The 22,944-nt window shown below is 45.5% G+C and overlaps 1 protein-coding gene across 6 annotated transcripts in view; it reads right to left on the bottom strand.

The window, feature by feature from the left end:
- PPP6R2 (protein phosphatase 6 regulatory subunit 2) overlaps positions 1–22,944 on the bottom strand; it is a 154,658-nt gene that overhangs the window by 13,560 nt on the left and 118,154 nt on the right. For 5 of the 6 annotated variants that reach the window (XR_016441666.1, XM_090041388.1, XM_090041389.1 and 2 more), the window contains 5 exons: positions 20,599–20,761; positions 19,611–19,699; positions 16,521–16,728; positions 11,435–11,458; positions 3,084–3,239 (listed from right to left, as the gene is read on the bottom strand). Coding sequence is in view for 5 of the 6 variants with exons in the window: in XM_090041388.1 (XP_089897514.1) it covers positions 3,084–3,239; positions 11,435–11,458; positions 16,521–16,728; positions 19,611–19,699; positions 20,599–20,761 (640 nt within the window). In the remaining variant the exon portion in view is untranslated. The remainder of the gene's footprint in view (positions 1–3,083; positions 3,240–11,434; positions 11,459–16,520; positions 16,729–19,610; positions 19,700–20,598; positions 20,762–22,944) is intronic. The other variant, XM_090041393.1, reaches the window with a different exon arrangement.

Here is a 22,944-nt window from a genome sequence, read left to right as displayed (position 1 = left end):
TCCCTGCTAACACCCCTTCGCCAGCGTGGTACGCAAAGCTCCTGGGGCCGTTACAGAATTCATCACAGAGCACAGGCAATTAAATTAGCAACACAAAATCAGGAGCTTGGCTGGGCAGCCATATTCCTACCTCAGCCTTTCCCCCTGGGGCTCCTGTTTCTGCCTGCTCAGAAAGCTCCTACAATTGGGCTATTTCAGATGAAAGAAAAAGCCGATCCCGGAGCTTTTACACCAAACGCTTGCCCACCTGCTCTCCTCTCATGGAGGAGACCCAGCGCGGGCACCTCTGCTGCCAGCGTCTGCAGGATGGCATGGTAGACTGCTCCCTGGCCACTCAGAGCTTGAGAAACCCCAACCAACACCTCAGGCACCCAGAAAGCAGGTGGAGGGCAGCCAACACAGATCTCAGGACTCTGGCACCCCGTGTTTCCAGCAGGACGCTAGGTGGCGTGCCAGAAGGAAATCACGGTGCTTTGACCCCAGCCACCAGCTCCAATGGGTCTGAGGGCGCAGTCCCTCAAAAAGTGCGTGGCAGTGGGGTAAATCCCAGGGTGACAAATGCATAGAGAGCCAGTCCAATCCTGAAAGGACAGGCCACATGCTCTTTACTAGGCACAGATGAAAGCGAGCTGACCAGGTCACCGCTGCAATGACACCAGCTGGGATCGAAAAATCAGCCCTAATTTGTGAGCACCAGTAACTACTGGCAGATATACCCCTCAGAGGTCTCTTTTCGTGGCTTCCACTTACCACCCCCTCCCCAACCGCCACACTGTGATCTTGGTTAAGACTCAACCAGCTTGCTCTCACCCTTGCCAGTCTCATCTCGATGGTGGCCAAGGGGCTGAACTACATCACCTGAGTCTGAGGAGACGGCTGAAAATGCAGCACCCCCCATCCCTCCATACTGACAGCCCCACCAGCAGATGGAACAGAAGGGGGACACAACGGCACCTGGCAGCATCTCATACCTGAGAGTTTTCCATCCGCCACCATCCATTGTGGTCTTACAGCAGAGAAGGAAGGCAAGGGAAGAAAGAGAGTTCCCCGCTATGCGCAAGCAATGCTGCTTGATCCATGATACCAAAGGCAGCTGAAAGATCTCCCAAAAATCACCTGAACATCTGGTCACCACCCAGTATGAGGAGGAAAATCAGTGGCCACTGCAACCAGTGTAGTCCTTGTTCCATAGGCAGGTCTGTACTCAGATGGGCAAGGATGAAAGAAATCAAAGCCAGCTGGATACGAGCATGGCTTCTCCACACCCTCCTTCAGAGCTTCACAGAAGAAGCAGGATCATAAGAAAGTAGGGCTGGGAGGGACCTCATGGGGGAATCTAGTCCAACCCCCTGCTCCAGGCAGGATCATCCCTGACTAAACCAAGCGTCTGTTCAACCGGCTCTTGAAAATGTCTATGGAAGGAGATGCCACCATGTCTTTGTGTGCCTGTTCCAGTGCTTGACCACCCTCAGAGCAAGAAGGTCCCTCCTCATCTCCAACCTCACTTTTCTCTGCTGCCAGAGCCTGAGGCCATTGCTCCTAGTCCTGTCCCCAGCAGCTGCAGAGAACAGCCCACCTCCATCCTCTCTCCAAATCGCCTTTCCAGTATTTGAAGACTGCTAACAAATCCCCCCTCAGTCTTCTCCTCTCCAAACTAAACAGTCCTAGTTCTTTCAGCCTTTCCTCAAAAGTCACGCTTCTCAAGCCTCTAGGACCCCTGACAGATGTCAAATTAAAGGTGTTCTGGGATCTGAAGCGCAATCACAACAATTCTGCTTCCTGCCTTGCACGCACGTATGGCAGAAAGCGAGCATCACTCCCCACTGCACCATGCTGCTGGTGCAGGGAGAGCCTGCAATCATGAATTTCTACAGAAGTGCGGCTGAAAGGGACCTCCAGAGGTCATCGAGTCCAACTGCCCACCTGGGGTAGGATCAGCCCTGTCCAAGCCATCCCAAACAAATACATTATGTAACCTATTCGCAAAACTACACAGTCGATCCTGACACAGCACCAGACATCACACTTAAACCTGCCACAGGTGAAGCAGGGGGATCACAAGAGCCAACATCCAGCTGCTGCAAAGGCTGTTAAAATACGTGCAGGAGATCCCAAGCAGAGGCTGTGCCCGTGCTAGAGGAAGGCAAATCCCACCCCACACGTCCATACCAATCTGACCGGGGTAAATCCCTTCCTGACCCCAAATGCGGCAACCCTCAGCAGAGGCAAAACCCTCTAGCCAAGATCCTCCCGGTTGCAGTCCCAGTAGGAGCACTGGCACAGCCCAGTTGTAATCCCCAGCCTTCACTACAGCCAACACCCTCTGCCTTTGAGGAAGGTGAAAAAAGATCCCTGGCACATGTCGCAGCAGGAAGGGGGAAAAATTCCTTCCAGGCCCCACATGGTGGGCAGCAAAGCCCTGAAGCCTGGCAAATACTCATTGCAGAGGACAGGCACTGGCTACTCCTGCCCGGCCTCTTCCCGAACACCTCCAGCGATGGAGGTGCCACGAGTTCCCTAGGCTCAGCTTCCTCTAATCCACTGCTTTGCTGTCCTGACAGCAAGTCACCCAGTCTGGCTCCCTGCTGCTGCATAAATCTACAGCACGCCATCCACGTCAGACACTTACAGAGCTCCATCTTAGCAGCGGTCGTGTTTTGTGCCTTGGTACTTCTACTGGGAGACTTTCGGGCCACCACTGCTTTGGTACTTGGGAACCTTTTCCAGCCTCATTTACTCATGGCCAGTCTAGACCTATTTGTCCTTATGCCAGCACTGTCCTTTTAAGTTAAACAGTTCCTTTCCCTCCAGGATATTTGAAATAATGTATTTACTTTAATTTTAATCCCCCCACCCTGCTATGCACAGGAACTGTTAAAAATATCCAGATGCTTAACAGCAACACAGATGTAATAAAACCCGTGAGAAACTGAAGAATGTGCGCTTGATGCTGCAATCACCAGCTACACTGCCTTCAGTCTAGCGGGACCACGAGACATTTGAGTCAGAGCGGCCAACAGGATAGTTTGATGCCAGCACTAGTGCTAAAGCTATCTGATTCAATTCTACTATGACTGGCTCACCTGTCTTTTGCTGTGGCTTCTGTAGCAACTGTACCAACAGCTGCAGCGTTCTGGTGCTCCTCCGAATGCTGGGCCGTGCTGTTCAGTGGCTTGGAGACCTTTGTCGTTGCCATATCAGTGATGGTCAGTTTGTCGATCACCATGCAGTCTGCATCACTGTGTGAGGAGAACTCAAGTTCAAGTTAAACTGGCCACGAAGAGGTGTTCAGTTCCAAGGGAGGACAACAGATTCTCTGCTACTTGTAGTGCAGAGGTCACGCTTCCACAAAATGGAGTTATTTACTGGACAAATTCAAACAAGCTGCAAAATCTAGCTGGAATTACAAGCATCAGATGCATCCAGGGACTACGTTTCTCAAAAATCAGCTGGACACTGAAAACACACAAAACCCAACAACTCTCAAGAAGGGTGCTTCCTTTCTCTGCAGCAGCACGTCTTTGTTGCCTGCAAGGGAAATGGATTAACGCTCCTCTAGATATAAAATCTCTACCGCAGGGTGTGTCCTGAGCTGGAGAATGGAGAACAAACACTGTTGTTATTGACCTGTCAGGTTGGCAAGGCAGGGCCCAGTAAATGGGGGGCATTCAAACAAGTTGCTTGCAAGGGAAGAGGTCACACCAACTGAGTTCGCCGCTGGATAAAAGAAAACTACTTACCTAGAACAGTGGCTGCATATTATCTGCTTTTTGGGGCAGTAATACTGCACCCAGCCAAGGCTGGCTGTCCCCAAACCCACAACTCAAGCTGTTGATTCCAGCAGATCATTATTCTCACTCAATAACAGGGACCCCGATAGCTCTGACCTGCGGTTTCCTTCCAAATTAAGTACCTGCCATTTGCATGTAAAGTTTGAATTAAACAAACCCTCTAAAATTGTGTAGAAGATGATGGAGAACTGGTGATCTCTTACAATTGATGACCAGAGATTAAGAGTGACCTTTAGTCGCAATCAAGCGTCCTTAAAGATACGTAGCACAGCAGAGCCCCCTGCCTGAAAATACGCAGTTCCAAAGATGTGGCTATAAAACAAAATAGAGCAGACACCACAAAACCTGCAAGCAGTAAAGCTGCAGGCAAGGTCAATATGCCTTGGACGTTAATATTAAAGCAAAAAACACCACTTCAAAGTGGACAAAGAAGCCACTTCAATAAAATTCTGCATTTTGCATGTTTTACAATGAGTGAGCACTGTTTTCAACCCCTCTTGCTAGTCTTTGGAGAGAGCATAAAATAAAGTTAATGCACTTCTTGCTACAAGGATTTGGGAAAAGGCAGGTCTGTAAGCAGGGCTAGAATCCTGCCTTCAGAAAGGCTAAGTCATGGTGCTTTGTGGCTTCAAACAGCTTCTTAAATTCAGGCAGGACCACACTAAGCCTATCCCTATCTCCGCGGGCTCCTTATACAGGAAAGAGTTAAATGCATCAAGCTCTTCCTGATCTAGACTATTACGGGCTGCATAGAAATTGCTCTGCCTACAATGGGCTCATAGAGGGACAAAACAGATGCCAAAACTTCAAGGGAGGAGACTGAAAACCTGGACTGAGAGGTGAAGAAGGGAAGTGAAGCAGTCAGAATGGAGCACAGCTTATCCACACAGCCTTCTGGGGCCTGGAAATCCTGATAGCTTTCCAGTTACAGGGGCCAGGGAATCACTACAAAATGTTTAAGCTGCCGTGACTATAATAAATAATAATGCAACATTTTTTCTTCTCCTGAGGATGGCTGGAGAGAGACTGAGGAAGAGATCTCTGAGCAATGGACCCAAACGGCACCGCTTTATAACCGAGTCTGTGTAGTGTAGCCTTCCAGTTTTTTGTTCACTGGCACTAACTACAGCTCAGTCATTTCCCACTCCAGACAGATCCCAAGGTCTTTCTCCTGGTCCAAGCCCACTTGCGTGAGTCATCTATCAGCAGGCTCAAGCTGGCCTACAAAGGTCTTCCTTCCCCAGTGGGTAAGTGGCCATCAAGAGTATCTTTCCAGCGCAGGGAAGCAGGGTCCATTTGCTTTGGGCTTTTTATTGATGTACACCATTATAGTCCACTTGGACCATTTTCTGAAGGTCCTTTGCACTCAGGACTGCTCTCTCCAAATATTACGGATCATGACTCAGTGACTTACATTTAGAAGCTGTGTACATGGACTCTCCGTGCCTGTCAACGCAGGGCTGGAAAAGACCTGCTGGATCAAGACCAGCCCCTTATCAAAGCAACAAGCATAGATCCACACTTACTAATTTGGACCAGAGGAATCTGAAAAGTCTCCTCCCAATGGCAGGTTGTTCATGGATGGGCACGAAACTACAGAGGTCAACTGCTGGATGTTACATACAGTGGAGCAACATCAAGAGTTCAGGGTTGGCTGAATGTGCCTCATCTATAGGAATACCCAACCAATGGGGGGGCGGGAAAAGGAAAGAAATAAAGATGAAGTGATCTTGGGGCACTCTGACCACTGTCAATGAAGCCTTAACCCCTGGGGATAGGTAGCATTGACTTTATTGTGGAGACGGAAAAACTCTAACAGAATTGAGATTCCTATTTTAGATACCTAAAAAGATGAAGGGATTAAAATAAAAATTATAGGTCATAGCTATGTTTGGAATTAGCCCCAAATCCAAGCCATCACTGAAAATCTAGACTGAGGGGGATCCGATAACAGCCTTCAACTCCCTGCAGTGGGGCTGCAACGAGGTTGGACCTGGACTGTTCTCAGTGGGGGCAGACGACAGGACAAGGAGCAAAGGGCTCCAGCTGCACCAAGGGAAGTTGAGGTTGGGTATTAGGAGGAAAATCTCACAAGGAGATTGGTGAAACACTGAACTAGGCTCCCCAGAGAGATGGTGCAGTCTCCATCCTCGAAGGTTTTCAAGAACTGGGTAGACAAAGCCTTGGCTGGGATGACGTAGTTGGGGCTGGTCTTGCTTTGAGCAGGGGGTTGGAGATGTGACCTCCTGAGCTCCCATCCACCCCTCATTGTCTATGATTCTATGAAATCCCAAGAGTACACCAGAAAGCCCATTATTTGGGGTTTATCCTGGTTTCAAGAAAGCTTATACCCTTTTCAAAGAGCAGGCACCAATTCTCTTCTATGTGACTATTAAGAAAACACACACTGGCTCTTGACTGCCTCTGGGGGAAAAAGCAAGCATTCTCCCAGCACGACAATGGTCAGGCAGCTGCCACCAGGTAGCTTCCTCCTTTGCTTGCCTAGTAATTTGTCTGAGACATTTGCCTGTCAGCAGTCTGTCTGAATAACTGGTAATTCACCTCTCGCTTTAGCAAAGAACTTCAAATGTTGCCAACTTGTTTCTCGAAGAAAGATGCACTACTGTCCAAGTTTAGCACCAAGTTGTCACCTCTTAGCGCACGTGCAATCCCTAAGGAGTAATATGCACCCCACAGAATTATTTGCAATGAGCCTTCTTTGGTAATACCGTCTGTCTGAACCTAGAAGCTTAGCTCCCTTTGTCCTACTTCAGAGTTATCGCCAAAGCTAATCCCCTCCCTCCAATAACTTCCCTGAAAGTATAATTTCCTCCTGAGGAGTGAACTGATATGGTCGCTGTTTGGGGTTACTGTAAATCTCAAAAGCATCCTAGAAGAAAAATGATCAGTAGTTAAATAGTGTCAAGCTGTCCAGCTAATGAAGAATCAAGTCAAGTCAAGTCAGCTCCAAGGCCACCGTGACGGTTGAGGCATCTTAGATGCTGCGCATCATCAGCCAGTCTTTGGGCAAAGCGACCTGGTGGTGCCCTTTTCTTCTCCAGGTATGGACAGTCGTTGGCTCACAGGGAGCTCATCCGCCCTTTGACAGGTCTTGTTTTTAGTCCTGCTGGGTGTTCGCACACCGTTCTCACCCAGTTTAGCCTAGGTGGGGGTGCTGGTTTAGTCACCGACCTCCCAACCATGGAACAGGCTGTACTGCTTTACACGGTACCAGACAGCAGACCAAGAGAGGCCTGGCCTGACGGGAATGATGGAGGAATATTAAAGAAAGGAGGCTCTATCTATCTGTCAGCTTCACTCGGATGCTTCTGTGCAAGGAAAGGTTTGTATTTTTATCTTTTTATTTTTCAGGTTGCCTTTCCTCCCCTATCCTCTAATGTCTTTTAATTCTGTTGAGTCTCTCATTTCTACTCCTCCCTCCCACCCAGCTTTACTAGGGAAGCTCTTTACAATGACAAACTTAAGCTTTGCCAGCACCATCAATGCTGCTGCATTCAAACAGCCTCTCTCTCACTAGCCCGCAGGCTGGCACAACAAAGGTCCCCACAACTTGAATGGGAATTTCAACGTGCCAGATGGAATCTGATTCACACCATTCGAACGGGGGGGGGACCCCCAGACCACATCACCTAATTGTGGTTTTTCACAACGATGAGCACAACACTGAAACTACTCTCCTGGTCAAATTATCTGTAAAGAAGTCAGTTTGAAGTGGTCAATGATACAAAGGTCTTTAGTATTAGTCAAGGTAACACTGAATAAAATAACCTTAGAGTCCAATTCTACCCACCTCCGAAGCTTACTATCGTGGCTCCTGGGATACACTTTAGTTATCCGCTAGTCTCTCTTTGGTAAACAATCAGTAAGTATCATAGACATCAAAATATTGCAAGAACATACTAGGAAGGATGGTGACACTACAAATGGATACACAAGACTTGTATAAACAGCACACCTAAACATGACGTGCTCCATGCTAAGCCCAGAAACGAGCCCTTGCAAGCTGAATTTTGTGAACAAAGGAAGTGCAATGGCAGCCATGCTAACGACACACTTGTCAACAGGCTGTCGAAACCATCCGCTGGCCAGTAATTACAGGAGGTCACATAACATGGTAGGGCTTCACTGAGCGGCTCCAGAAGCAAATATGCCATTTTAAGTCGTAGAAGCCCCGCGTAAAAGATCGTGTCTATGACAATTATTGAGCTCAACGTCCATCTCTGAGAAACGTTTTTAATTCTGACAGCGAAAGCCGTGACCATTAGTTTGGTCACCTTGTAATTAAACAAGCACAAGTCAGATCAAGAAAATGGATATTTAACATTTCAATAAAAGCGCTGGAGACATGGCGCATGCCCGATTTTCCACAGCATGCATCCTTTTGGAAAAATGCACTGAATGCATTTCAGCAACTCTTTGAGTTAGTGGCGGAACAAGATATGAGCAAGACAGCCAACTTGTGGGCTTATTTTTCATGCTTCCCATAAACAAATAAGAAATCAACAGGTCATGCAGGATGAACAGTCCAGCAGGCACGGAAAAGAAAAATGTATCCCAAAACGGGAGAGCTCAAAACATCCACGGTGACAGTATAACTCCATTCAGTCTGGGAAACTGGAGGGCCATTCTCTCTGCTGCATGTCAGCAGATGCTCCACCAAAATCCCTTGCACAATCATGAAAGAATGAAAAGCAACAGCTCTGTTGTATTTGCAGATGCCATCATTGCCACGCTCCTTTTCCGGAGCCCTCATGCAGTGGAGAGAATGCCAGCTCTCACCTCAGAGTTCATGCCCAAAGCAATGGAAACAACAACCATTGCCAGCTACTATTTCAAGAGCTATTTCGGCAGAAGGAATTGGCAGGTTTTCACTGCTGCTGGCAGGGATATAAACTAAACAGTTTCATCCTCAATCTTAACTATTATTGGAAGCAAAAGTAGGAACTTCCGAAGCGGTTGTACAGGTGCTCCACTCAGTGGATCCAAAGCACAGAAGTTAGCAGCCTTTACGAGAGGCTTTACGAAATGAGACCTGCAATATACAATTAAAGAAACGAAATGGTTTCCACTGATAAGAAGCACTAGTTCAGATTGGGCACACCTACGCATGTGCTTTAATGCGCATCAGCTTATTTTAATGTGCTTAAAGTGTCACTAAAAACTGTGCTATTTAGCTAATGTGCATTAAAATAGGCTAACGCGCATTAAGTGTCACTTAAAAACTGTGCTTTTTAGCTAATATACATTAAGACAGGGTAATGTGCATTTTTCTAGTACCTCACAATGGAGTGCATTTACCATACTATTAAAGCGCCACATCTCTTGTATCAGTGTTGCCGTGCTTAAAAATGATGGTGGGGGTGCTTGAACTAAACCTTGTCAAACAAGCTTTAGTTCAAGCACACCTGCTGCCATTTTTAAGTGAAGGGGGCTGATATATGAGATATGGCAGGGATTTAATTAGAACAGCTCTCTGAGATGGTCTAATTAAAGGGCTGCCCCCTCCACCTCTGGAGCATGTGAAAAAGTGACCAGAGGTACTAGATTTAATGCACATTAACTAAAGCGTGTTAATGTATGTGTAGATGCACCCACTGAATTCCAGCTTTTGTTCTAAACTCGTTTCCATTGCTGCTCATTAAGACATTCTTTGAGGCTGAAATTTTTGTGATTGGTCTCAGGTCAGGGTGAGTTTTGTTTTTTGGTTTGGTTTTTGGATATGCCAGAAGTTTGAGTTGAAAGGGATTTCAATTGTTTTTCAGAAAATGGAGCATATAGAAAAGATATTAGTACCTAATTTAAAGCCAGGTAGCGATATAGATGATAAATATGACAAAGTTTTAGTCACCAAAGAAAGAAGAAGAAAAAAAAAAAAATCAGCCCAGCGTGGAGAGAAATTTTAAAAGTTGGTAGTACTTTTTAAACCTGTACATGAGCATACACAGCAAAATGCTTGCAATTTTTTAGTATGCCCCAGCTTCAAAGGAGCTGCTTAAGTACGACATTTAACAATGGCTCAGCAGTGAAACACTTTCTATACCCTTTGAAAAGCGAGGAAATAAAATGCAAAAGCTTCTACTAATGTAAAATGGTAAAAATGAAAAAAATCAAACACACACGACATGGAAATGCAGAAATCATTTCCCAGAAAGAGTAACTATCATACTACATACAGGTAGTATTTACTTTCCCTGCTTTCCTTATTATAGGTAAATTATATGCTTGTTTATGTTGTTAGCCACATACCACAACAACCCTGGATGTGAGACATGGCTGAATTAACACTGCTGGAGATATCTTCACACGTTGCACTTTGCTGTATCGCATACTTAACCCTATACCCTGAACAATATGTTCACAAAAACTGTTTAAAGATCCTACGCTAGAGAGGTGTTTGCTTTCAACACAAGTTAGAGAACACTCGACTTGTTGCTACCAGCTCAGTTTTGCTAGAAGCTCCCTGCCCAAGGGCTTCAATCTGACTGATGCCTCCCAGCAGGAAGCCTGACTCACACTGCTATGCCATGAGGCTAAAGAACTGCAGCTCAGTTTTTGACTGCTTGAGAAACACAGGACACCTTCAAGATGTGTAACATGGAATTTAATAGCACAGGGTTAAAAGCAAGCACTTCAGTGGGCCAAAATATACTTTTAAATACCACTCACCTTGCAATAGCTTGGAAAGCCTCCTGCCTTTCAGGCGCATGTAAAGACTGAGCTGCACTTCCTGTCTCACTCATGACAGTAGGTCAGAAAAGCGGCTTCCTCTGCAAGACTTAGCTATCCTTTATTGCTTTGACAGTAAACTTTTTAGTGATGTACGTTCTTTATGATAAAACATAATTATGCTGTCATTTATTACACCGGTGTTTTTTCCTTTCATCTCTTAGCTAATAAGGAAATTACAGTAGAGCCTTGCTAATTTTGCACAACATGATGGGGAGACGCTGTTTGAATTGATGAATTTTAGACAGCAACATGTACAATGCAATTAAAAATGCAATGCTAACCGTAAAAAACGACTCTGATTTGACAAGATATAGATCTTATTTAGTTCTATTACTGATTCTACTTTGTAACATGCTAGCGAACATTCACTAATGTCACTACAGCAAAGTCTCAAATTAGGAGACCTCACAACAGCACTGTCCCCCATTTTTATAGAAGAAAACTGTTCTGCAGGTGTATCGAGCACATGAGGAAACCACAATTAACAAGGTTTTACTGTAGTCAGCTTAAATAACTGGCCCTTCCTGTATACCGTTAAGAGGTATTCCTATTTGCAGAAAGAGCTCATGAACAGGTGAAATGGCAGAAGCTCGAGGACTGGATGAGATGTATGGAGTTATACAAATGCTGTGTTAATTTTTAAATGATTCCTTTACCAGTGTACTGCCTCTGCCTGCATCTTTCACCCAGGACTGCCTATAATCTCAAATCAGGCTTTTCAAAGTGTTACTTCTGGGCACATTTTTAATGATAGTGAAAAGATGGGCTTTCCAGTATCATTCGCCAGCCCAGCAGTACAGCAACCCTAACCCCAACCCAGCATCAAATGTTTAATTAGAGATTACTTGTCAGGTGGATGTTTGGAACCCTGAAAATGTCGCCATTATACATACCCTCTGACTGCAGGTCTAAATATTCTGAGCAATACCCACAGCAAGAGAGAAAGGCAGCAAGAAAGGCAGAGACAGAGAGAAAGCAAAGAAGAAAGAAAAAGAAAACAGTAAAGATTGTGGCAAAAACAGACAAAAGAAACTACTTTGCATCAGACAGCTTCCCCTCCTGTAGAAATGACAAGGAATGTTTAACAGGGTTTCTTCTAGGCATACAGTAATTGAATACTGTGAACCGAGTCCTCGACGTAAAATTAAATCCAATGGACACACAAGTAACCGAATGAGCACATCCTCTGAACATCCTGCTCGAAGCTGAAACTTGCACACAGTCTAGGTTACCAAATCATTGACAAAGTACAGCAGTAACAGGAAACAGGTCATCACCTGCAAGGTACACCTGCACTTTTCTTCTCCCCCAGCAAATTTACCATGTGATGCTTACCACAGATCAGGGGCTCCCAAACTGGTACACAAGACATCTCTGGGGGGTACACAAGAGCAACTGTGTAATGGTGGATTTAATGTTCATTATAATAATAATGGGCATTTAAGGGGTTCATATATAAAATGCATGGTGGTAGGGGTACATGGGCAGCTGGTAAATTTGGAAGGGTACATAGTAAGAAAAAGTTTGGGAACCTCTGCCATAGATCTTCCAGGGTAAACCTTCTGGCTAGCTTATCTGAAAAATCCTATTACTTGTGTGTGACTTAGAGCTGCTGCTAAGAGTACCATGCACCTACAAAAGAACAGTCACATATAAAGTTGTGCTGTACAACGCAGGGAGAGAAAGTTAACCCAGGTGCATCTGGGCCATACCATAACTTAAAAAGCACATGGCTAAATGCAGATCATTAGCAAGAGGGCTCCAACCTGTGGATTCGCAGCAGAATAAATGGTACCCAGTACAACCGGTATTTGGTGGGGCATGTGTAAGAAGCAAGATCCTAATTTAAAGAGGTTCCGAAAATTTGGAAAAGTTACGTGGCAGGAAACTTAAGGACATCATTATATATATCTATATAGATATATCTCTATCAACTATCCCTTGATACAAGGATTATGTCTGCCGGGGTGGGAGGCGGGGTAAGGAGGGAATTATTGGTGAGTTTTAACCCTTCCTAACAGCAGGGTCTTTCTACTTCTAACTGTAGATTGATGACACTGCCATCGGCTGAAAAGCAGGCTAAAAAGCTACAACAGGCTTCAGTTCTGTGGCAACCTGGCCAGTAAGATTTGGTGAGAGCAGTGTGGTCAGTAGTTAGAACTAAATAGGAATTATTATATGGAAAGCCGCAGTAAATAGAGGGCTGACAACTGAAACACGAGTTACCTACATTTATCACTATTGCCAATGTAAGTGTCAACTTTAGTGCTTAAATATTTAAAATTTGAAATAAGGCATACAAGGTCCAAGCACTGGACCTTTTTAAAAGGTTAGTTTAAATGAAGGTTTGGTATTATCACTGCAGGACAAAATATAGAAAGAGGACTTAATCTGCCTCAAATGCAAGTCATCCTTCTGATGCACAGGTTTTCCAAAGGAAACTGGAAATTCAGCAGCTTTAAAAATACTCATCTGGTGCCTCTCTAACAGTGCAACATAGATTAAAATTCCAGATGGACAGATTAAAATTCCAGATGGATAAGAGCTGGTGAGTCACACACTCTGCTCATTAAACAGATCATGGCTGCTATTCCAGCCGGGAGTCCTACAAGGGAAAAAACAATACAATGCGGCAATACAGTGAAGGGGTGAAAAATTCTCAGGAGGTGACCTAAATCCCTACATATAAATACTGGATCCATTGTCTTTATTAGTGTTTAATGCTTCCTTAACCATCCTTATAGTGACATGCTATGCACATTTTTCTCTAAGAACTCCCACTGCAGGCCAATCCCCTTTCTTTAACTGCTGTCAGCCATTGCTCAATGTTTTCCAACTCCTTTGGAAGAGATTAGCAAAGGTATGCTTTATTGGCTGCATCTGGGAAAGAACTCCTACTTAAACCAAAATAAGCCCTGTGGTGATCTAGAAAAACTTTCTAGTCTTCAAAATCTCTGATGCAGCCTGGCATTACTTTAGTAAATTGAGGATAAATTACTGAATTTTCTTTTAATATAATGTTATGATGGCAAACACGTTTTTAAATACTACTTACTAATTATTCTTTAGCACGTGACACATTAATTCATTATTCCCTCAGTAAGTAGAGAATTAAATATTTGCATTTCATGAATAAGTAAATTAAGGAGATGCTCATATCAAAATTTTACCATCAAGCATTTAAAGGACTTAAAGGCTGATTTCTCAGAGTTGTTGGCAGCCATTCTTGCAAAGAGTGGGAATAAGTGACGCCAGCACCTCTGGAAAACCAGCATGTTCTGTATAAGATTGGTACATACTGATTTTGGAGACTAACTCAGACCCCTCAACGTGCAAATTTTACCGTGAGTGACTTGTCAAAGCCAAAGAAAGAACTGAGTTCAAATCCTGGCTGAATCAAATGTCTAAAGCTTGGACAGCACCGAGCTGTAGAGAAATGGACGCCCATCAGCACTCTGAATTCAGGGAATTTTTCATCAGGAAACCCCAGATGTTTTTATCAAGCACTGCCGTTGGTTTATGTGGAGTCATCCAGGAACAGGGTAAAAACTGACGCACCCACAATTGAGCGTTTCAGATTGGATTCATTTGTTATGGGCGAGTAAAATGAAATCGAGATCAGCTGTGATGAATACCAGGCAGCCTCAATTCTCATAACCGGCCAACCAGGTATTTCACACTACAGGACATACACCATGAATTAAAACTGCTGGACAGATCTGTGGCAGCTGACTACAGCTGTTACCGCCATCTAAATTAAAGGCTTCTGCCTGCTCCCAGCAACTATTTGTTTTAATTCCTGACTCAGGCTGTAAACTTTGGAAACTATTCATGTTTTTTCAGGTGGAGATTATGGTTATAGAAGTATTTGGTTTCACTGCAAAGGCAGGGTGAGCGTAGCAGTTGCAAATCATTCAAAGCAAAACAGGCTGTGGATGCTTCGACTTGACTTAGCTCCTAAGTGACTTATTTTTTTCATATATCCATTTCCAATTGCAGTGTGTATACTTGACAGAGTCATGGCCCACAGTCTGTTTAACCAGCCAAAGTGAGAATCTGCCTCTCTCTATTGGTTGGGAAGTGAATAGAAAGTTACAGTGCCAAACAGGATGGACAGCACCACCGTGAACCAAGGCAGACAGTTAAATGGATGGAACAGCCCTGGCCACAAATCTTGGCAGTTCAGAACTGAACAACACATGTGCAAGATGCACGTCACCTCCACTTGTTCCAAGGGTTTTCACTTCATAACACGAGAATCGGTGGAAGTTCAATACAGAGCCTGCTGCACCATGAAAAGAGTTAATACCGCAACTCCGCAATCAGCAATATTATGCTGACTTTCATGTTTCCTTCTATCCTGGTTTCTCACAGGTGAACCTGCTTGGCCATGCCATCTCTCAGCCTAGAGACTTGTCCCATATTTTAAGCAACCCACCAGAAGCAAATCCCCACAAGCAAAGAAATGTTGCCCGGGTGATTTGTATGTGAAGTGTGCAGCATGAGGCGCGGCCTGTGCTGACACAGACATTACACGTTTTCCAATTGCAAAAAACTCAGGTTTGCTCATGTTCAAATGACCAAAATCTAACAGTCTTTTATTTTCTCCAATAATTTTCCTTTACAGCTGTGTAACTTCAGCAGCAGCACAAGGTATAATGAGCCAGCTTTTCCTACTCTCAGGTGTCTGCTGGTTTGATTATACCTCAAACTTGCTCATTACAGTAAGTCATATGTTGGGTGAACCTGGTTCACTTTCTAGTACACTTCCCCCATGACTCCAGATTATAGCCCACATCTGCATAGGGGTATATGAGGAATAGTTTTTATGTAAAATTTCCTAAAGTGTTTATATGACTTTGAAACCAAAGCTGTTTCTGAAAACAATGGGAGAAAGCACAAAACCCAGAATTAGTTATTACAAGTTCAAAGTTCATGGTGTTTTAGACACCAGCTTCTTAAGAGCCAGAATACTTAATTTCTCTGGTTGAACTATGGCTGTATGAAATGTGGCCTTTAGCCCAAGGGACTTTGCAGTGAAAATACCACCACAGTTGCAATACATAAAGGATTTAATGCACTCACAGTTCAAGGGGAAGAGAGAAAATGCTAGGGATAACCTTTTCAAAACCATTCATGTCCCATTTTTAGAAGTGCTGGAAGAGACACTAAGACTCTTTTGAAGCTTTTTGACTGGAAAATTACCATGAACTTATGATCTTATAAATATTGGATTCTGGCTCTTGTGCATCACACAGTCCAGTGGGTTTCAACCTGTGCTCTGCAGCCCCTTGGGAGTCCGCAGTCCGTGTCTAAGGGATTCACAAAAGATGACTATGGCCAATCAAAAGTATGTGAATACCCATACTTACAATTCAAAGGGGTCTGCATCTCCATTCAAAATTTGTGAAGGAGTCCATCCCTCCATTCAAAAATGTTTAGAGGTCCACAAATGAAAAAGGTTGAAAACCACTGGAAGTTTTACCAATGAATATTTTGCTTATGACTTGAGTCAGGTCCCTTCCCCCTCACCATCTTGTGGGATGCATTGCAATCTCAATCTTCCATGCCCTCTGCTACTTGTCATCACACAAGGCCTCCCATGTCTCTGCTAATGGATCTCGCTTGGATTGCCCCCTCACTGCACTTCCAGTGCTAGACCTCCTCTCAGAAGCTGTCAGCTGGGTGGTGGTTTCTATCTGAAAGCAGGCGATGCATTGCTCTGTACCAGCAGCCTGCACCACGAAGCCCTGAGAACCCCTTTCCAAATTTGAACCCGCATCTCCAAAAAGGAAAAGCTGGTCCATTAACCTGTAGTGCCATGAAGTTCTCACAAATTTACATTTTTATCTTTTAACAAGTTGCTGTGTTTGAGATTTACATTTTGGATTACAGCACAGTCCATCTCTAGGCTCACATTATGCTCTCCAAAACCTCAGTGGCCAGGCCTACCCCACCCCAAGGCGATTCCTTTCGCACCTGGTGAACACAGCTTTCTCATTCTTAGCATCCATGGTCAGTTTGATGGTTTCCTGGCCTGACCCCGTACTGATGGTTTCGGTAACGATGTCGGTCTTGTCCTCATCTTCCTCACTGTCGGAGCCTCCAGAGGAGCTGCTGTCCGAGGCCACGAGAGGTGCCTTCCTTGTCACACAGACGTTCCAAACACAGGGTGACGTAGTGCTAACTGCAAAGAGAGAGCAAATCATTCACAGGACAAACCGAGCAGAGGCACCAGGAAGACTTCTACAGCCCCCAGATACAACTGGAACATTTTCAGCAACAGAAACCAGAAGGCGACTTACCTTTCACTAACTGTGCTTTTCAAGAGGATGACGTGAATTTGGATCTCACAGTAGGCAAGCATGAGCTTCACATGGGCACGACTGGATTTTTTTTTAAAGAGCAGTATCTGTTGGGACCACCCATGGCTTGTGCCGCCTCATGCTCACATATGCGGGCCCAAAGAACAGAACAGCCACTGCCTTGCTTCACTTCCTTGAGCAATCAAAAGCCAGGCAAGTGGGAACTCAGACAGGCATCCACACAGGTCACAGGATCTACACCATCTCAAAGAACCACAGTTCCTGGAGAGTAAGTAACCTTTTATGTTCAAATAGGCAAAGTGGATCCCTGCTGCAGGTGACCAGCAAGCAGCAGCATCTTGGAAGTATGTGCACAAGGGACTTCAGCAACATCAAAGCTGATCGTAGCACTGCTCTCCCCAATTTAGCATCTCATCTAGCAGATAAGCCCAGTGTGTAATGCTTGGCAAGAGGCAGTGGACTACTCCATGTCACCAGCTTACTGGCCTCAAAAACAGGTCTCTCTCTGAAGGAGTCCTAGAACACTGCTGGAGCACGGCTGGCTCATTTGGAGAGCTCCATCAGACAACTAGTGACACAGGAAAACATGTAGTGTCATCCCTTTCATTACTCTCAGTGAAGAGATGGTCTGACCTTTAGAGAAGCTGACTAAGTACAGACAGAGACACTGTCTGATGTATTACGTAGACAGGACCATTCAAGGTCCGGGATACATCAGATGCCTTTAATTTCTTTTCCCTCTATGCAGTGTGGCTCTGGGAAGATGCTGATCAACTGGGATACAATTATCACAATGAACTTGGAGGGGGGTATACAGCATCAGCGTGCCCCCTTTTGCATGAAAATTCGGGGAGGCGGCCATCAGTAAAGCGCTGAAGTTCACTCACTCTCGTGCCTGGAGGTGACAGCCACTAGAAAGCCCACATGGACAACACAAAAAGATGGAGGCTTGAGTCATGTGTCCCTGGACATGAGGATCTTAATGGAGGCGGTCTTGTGAACAGAGAACTCACCCAGGACATGGGTCTTTCCTAGGCAGGAGAAACACTTGCTGTGCCCATAACAGAATGGGCACAGTTTTGACTTCACCATGCCACTGCTGCAATCCACCCAGACCCATGTTACAGTAGGGATGTGAATTCTCTTTCTTTATGTTTTAGTTTTTGGAACAACTTTTATACGAAAAGTGTAAAAATGCAATACTTAGTGGGCTAAATGAACTGGCCTAAGGTCGCTGAAGAAAGCAACGGGTTACCCATTTGCTGAGTTACCACTTGCTAACACAGGCAGGTAGAGGGCACTGAGGGAGCATCACAGACACTCCACCTTTTATCCCCTCACATGGGAGCACAAGGTGACCAAGGACAAATACACAGATACAAACACTGTGATTAAAAAAAGAACCCAAAGCTCATGCACATAAACACCTACGGTGGAATCCACGCTGACATACGCTTCAAGAAGAAATCTGTCATCTGCACTAGGTAATTAAAGACTGTGCTACTGCAGGGCCAGAAAAAAGTGTGGGCTGAAAATAAGCTACATTAGGAGCCCACCCCAGCTTTTATAAGAACATTTAATATTCACCATCTGCTGCCTGTGACACAATTTTAGAGACAAATTTCAATGTTTTTCTGTGCTATCAATTCCTCAAATTCTGCTCTGATCTAAGATTGGGCAAAAATGCAAATTGAAATGATGGGGTTTATTAATGTTTTGAGGATTTGGTTAGCTATCAGTGGGCACATTGACACGTGCTATTAAGGTGAAATTATAAACTCTAGTACATATTGCACAGGAGTTTATTGCTCCCAGGTGCCATATTTATGTGCGTGCCTCAGACCGTAGCATGTTTAGCCAGGTCGGAGCAGCCCTGGCTGGCTGGGAGCACCGGGGGTCAGCCTGCCAGCCCAAGGCTGCTCTGACCCAGCTCAGTGTGCTGTGGAGGAGCTGGATGGGGCACAAGGGTGCTTCAGTGTGGGGCTAGCTGGCAGGGAGCCCCCACAATGAACTACCCTTGTGTATTTACAAGTACTATCCTGCACCTGAGTTAACTAGCTTAAGCTGTCCTAATAGCACCACACATAGATGGTGATGTTTTACTGCAGAGCTAATTACGCAGTTCTGCAGTAAGCGCATTGTGTAGATGCAACCAGTGAGAGCAGAGCACCTACAAGTCAAAGAGGTTTCTCTATATCCAGGGTATCAAATATATGGCCCATGGACTGGATTTGAGAGGCACTGCAGCCCAGATCTGGAGCTGGATCATCTGTACCAGATGCTGGCTGCAGCAGGGGATACAGCCTGCCAGCACATCCGAGTTTGACACTCCTGCTCTCTATTAACCAGAGAACCACATTTTTCAACTAGCAATGGGTGAAGCACACCAAAAAAGCAGAAAACTCTCACCAGATTTCTGGTACTTCCTGGCTTTTGCCTGTCAGAAATCTATCAGGATCACTTCTCTTTCAACTGCCTGACACTGTCACTACTGAGCTCCCCCAGAAAATCAAATAGCACAGAGGAGGGCAAGCACCCTGAGAAATGAACCCCGGGCAGAAGCACCATTTAACAGGATTCTTGAATTCAGTCACAGTCAAGCTACTTGACAGATCTGTTTTGATGCCTATGTGAGGCAGGACCGGAGGGGAACTTTACCCGTGAAACCTGGGATATCTGGCAGTACTCAAAATGACTAGAACAACAAACCAACCCCTCCATGTTTCATAATATTCCCACTTACAGGTCTTGTCCTGACTTTGCTTGGGGTTTCCCTCTGAGTCGCTGCTTTCTGTGTCCACAGGAGAACTACATCGTGGACCTGATTCTGAGCTGGAAGACAAAAGAACTTGCAAATGAACTCCATCTGCCATGGTCCTGCTCCCTAGAGCTTCCTCTCGGAAGTCATTAAGAGTCCCTGCACAGTCTCCCACGAATATCTATAGACTTATTACTTACATTAGGATGACAGCCCTGCAATAATAATAGTGCTGTACTATCACGCTAGCACAGTGGTTTTCAAACTTTTTTCATTTGTGAACCCCTAAAAAATTTAAAACAGAGGCATGGATGCCTTTGAATTGTAAACATGCGTATTTATATACTTTTGATGGATCATATCTTTCATGGACCCCTTAGACATAGGTTGTGGACTACAGGTTGAAAACCACTGCTCTAGCAGGTGGCTACCTACAAACTCATCAGGGGAAATCAACAGCAAATAGGAAGAGCCCTTTTCTCCCCAGCACCACCTGGGGTGACAAGCAACAATGGTAATAAGCTGATGGAGAATAGGTTTAGGTGAGAGATCAGGAGGCAATATTTTACAGTTGGGGTGGCCAAAATCTGGAACCAGCTTCCCAGGGAAGTGGTCCTCACCCCTACCTTAGGCAAGTTCAAGAGGGGGGTTGGATGATCACCTGTCTGGGGTCTTGTGAACCCAGCATTCATTCCTGCCTGTGGCAGGGGGTCAGGCTAGATGATCTGTTCAGGTCCCTCCTGAGCCTAGCTACTATGAAACTATGAGACATGGCCACCACATATCAGTCAATATAAGCATAAGGTGGGATGAGTGCCCAAATGCAGATGGACAATATTAAAAAGGGGAAAAAAAGGGAAGATTCAAGGTCAGACTCCTCCCTTGCTGTTTCATCCCTCCAACCCACCCCCAGTCCAAACATTTCTTCACGCAGAAGCTCTAGAAAAGGTGAGGCCGTCTATGCTTCATTTACCAACAAAAAGGTTGAAAGTCTGTAAACTTTGCCCATCCTTTCTCCTCAGGAGTGGTGGTCTCTGGTGCTGCTGAATCCCACACACTCGATCCAACATCCATGGCCACACAAGGTGCTGGGGGCTTTGAATTCACTGGCTCGAACACGGCTGTCCATCCTGAGCCTGAAGGCATGGAGAGAGAGACAGAGGGGGAGAGAGAGAGAGAGAGAGACAGAGAGATTCTTGAGGATTCTGAGGAATTGCATGGTTTCCCAAACCAAGCCAAAGGAGAGGGAATTCCCAGAGTTAGGAACAAAGACAATCCTTCCACGTAATCAATGGGAGAATAACCTATCGAAAATTGGCTGATCGGCCCAAAAGAAATCTCATGAGATTCAATAAGGACGAGTGCAAGGTCCTTCAACTTAGAAGGGAGCTGACTAGCTAAGTGGCAGCTCTGCAGAAAAGGACCTGGGGGTGACAGGGGACAAGAAGCTGAACAGGAGCCAGCAGCGTAGCCTTATTGCCAAGAAGGCTAACACCATCCTGGGTTGCGTTGGTAGGAGCATTGCCAGAAGACTGAGGGAGGTGATTCTTTCCCTCTATTCAGCACTGCGGAGGCCACATCTGGAGTCCTGTGTCCAGCTGTGGATCCCCCATGACAGAAAGGATGTGGACACATTGGACAGTCCAGTGGAGGGCAGTGAAAATGGCTGGGGGAAAGGACTGGTAAGGAGAGGCTGAGGGAACTGGGCTGATTCAGTTTGCAGAAGAGAAGATTGGGGGGAGATTTGATAGTAGCCTTCAGCTCCCTGCAGGGGGGTTGCAAAGGATGGAGCTGGATTGTGCTCAGTGGGGGCAGATGACAGGACAAGGAGCAATGGACTCAAGTTGCATCAAGGGAAATTTAGGTTGGATATTAGGGAAACCTCTCTCACGAGGACGGCGGTAAGGCACTGGAGGTTCTGAAGACCAGGGTAGTTGGGATGATCTAGCTGGGAATGGTCCTGCTTTGAGCAGGGGGTTGGACTAGATGTGACGCCCTGAGGTACCTCCCAACCTTCATTTTCTACAATTACCTACAATTTGCACATAACAAAGTGACAGCTATCTTTCCAGAGGGATGTGCTCATTAAGCAAGATGACTTTATACGCTTCCACAACATCAAAGCACTAGCTACAGTCAGGCACCGTGCTGCTAGTGTGTGTTGAGCAATTCTGTCTAGGTACTAATAGAGCCCTCATCAGATTTAGCAGCAAGGCACGAGCAAAAGAACTGGTGAGCATAATGAAGTGTCCAAGGTCGCCCAGGTGGTTAACAGCAATCAGGAACAGAATTTAGCTCCCCCGAGTCCCGGTCCATTGCACTGTTCTCAGTCCACAGAGGCTCCTAAGGTCCTGCCAGGGATTTCCTTCCTGAGCTGAAATGCTATAGCTCTCTTGAGAAGAGGAGATCTGCTGTGGCAAACTGATCAATGGTCTGTGCTGCTCAGAGTCTGCAGGAGATCCCACACCCCTATCATGGACTGCACCAATGCTTGAAGGACAGCTGCACCAACGTGCAGCCGCCACTAGCCATCAAACTGCCTTCAACATAAATAGTCATTGTTACCCTGGTCTGGGCACAGGAGCCCATTTTTTGTTATGAGACATTCTCTATGTGTGTCACAGAAACAGTAGGGAATGGCACAGGAACATGCTGCTAGCCTTGGCCATTTTTAATAGGCTAGATAAAGCTACAGAAGTCCAGCAAAACACCAGGCCTGAGGCAGCTTTAAAACTCCCAGGAACTGCAGTGGGAATCCTGTAGGTGTTACTGATGCCACACTGGCTGGCCGTTTCAACTGAGCAACCTGCCTGGTTAAGCAACCATGCAAATCTGCAAGTTTAGGTTAAACAGGAGAGGCCTGGCAGGAGGCAGCACATGGGAAGGCCTCGAGATAACTAAACCTTGATATCATCATTTTAGTTTGAGAATATCAGCAGCGACTGATTTAACCAAATGCACCAGGTGCAGCTGCTCTACAATCAGTATGCCCTTAATGCATTTTTAAACTGGTGGTAAAAAGCAGCCTACATCAGTGTGGGGGAGAGAAGATGGCGACAGGCAACCTTCCAAGATGGTGAAAAAAACAGATAAGCAATCCTCCCTTCCAAGAACTGTAATTTTCACAATCCCAGTTGACTGAAACCTTCCAGAGCCATGGAAGAACTTGTGCAGCCTGGTTCCCAAAGTCCCAGTGAAATAAAGGGATATTAGCCTAGCTAATCGGAAGACATTAGTTAGAGTTAAGAGTATGCATACATGGGTGAGAAGGCAGGGAATTACACTGAAAGGCACTCCTGCTGCCACGGACCCATGACTC

Source organism: Crocodylus siamensis, chromosome 4 (assembly GCF_052110815.1).
Source record: "Crocodylus siamensis isolate JL-2025a chromosome 4, ASM5211081v1, whole genome shotgun sequence".
Classification (NCBI taxonomy): Eukaryota; Metazoa; Chordata; order Crocodylia; family Crocodylidae; genus Crocodylus; species Crocodylus siamensis.
Note: the sequence above shows the minus strand (reverse complement) of the source record. Positions and strands in the feature narration are given on the sequence as shown.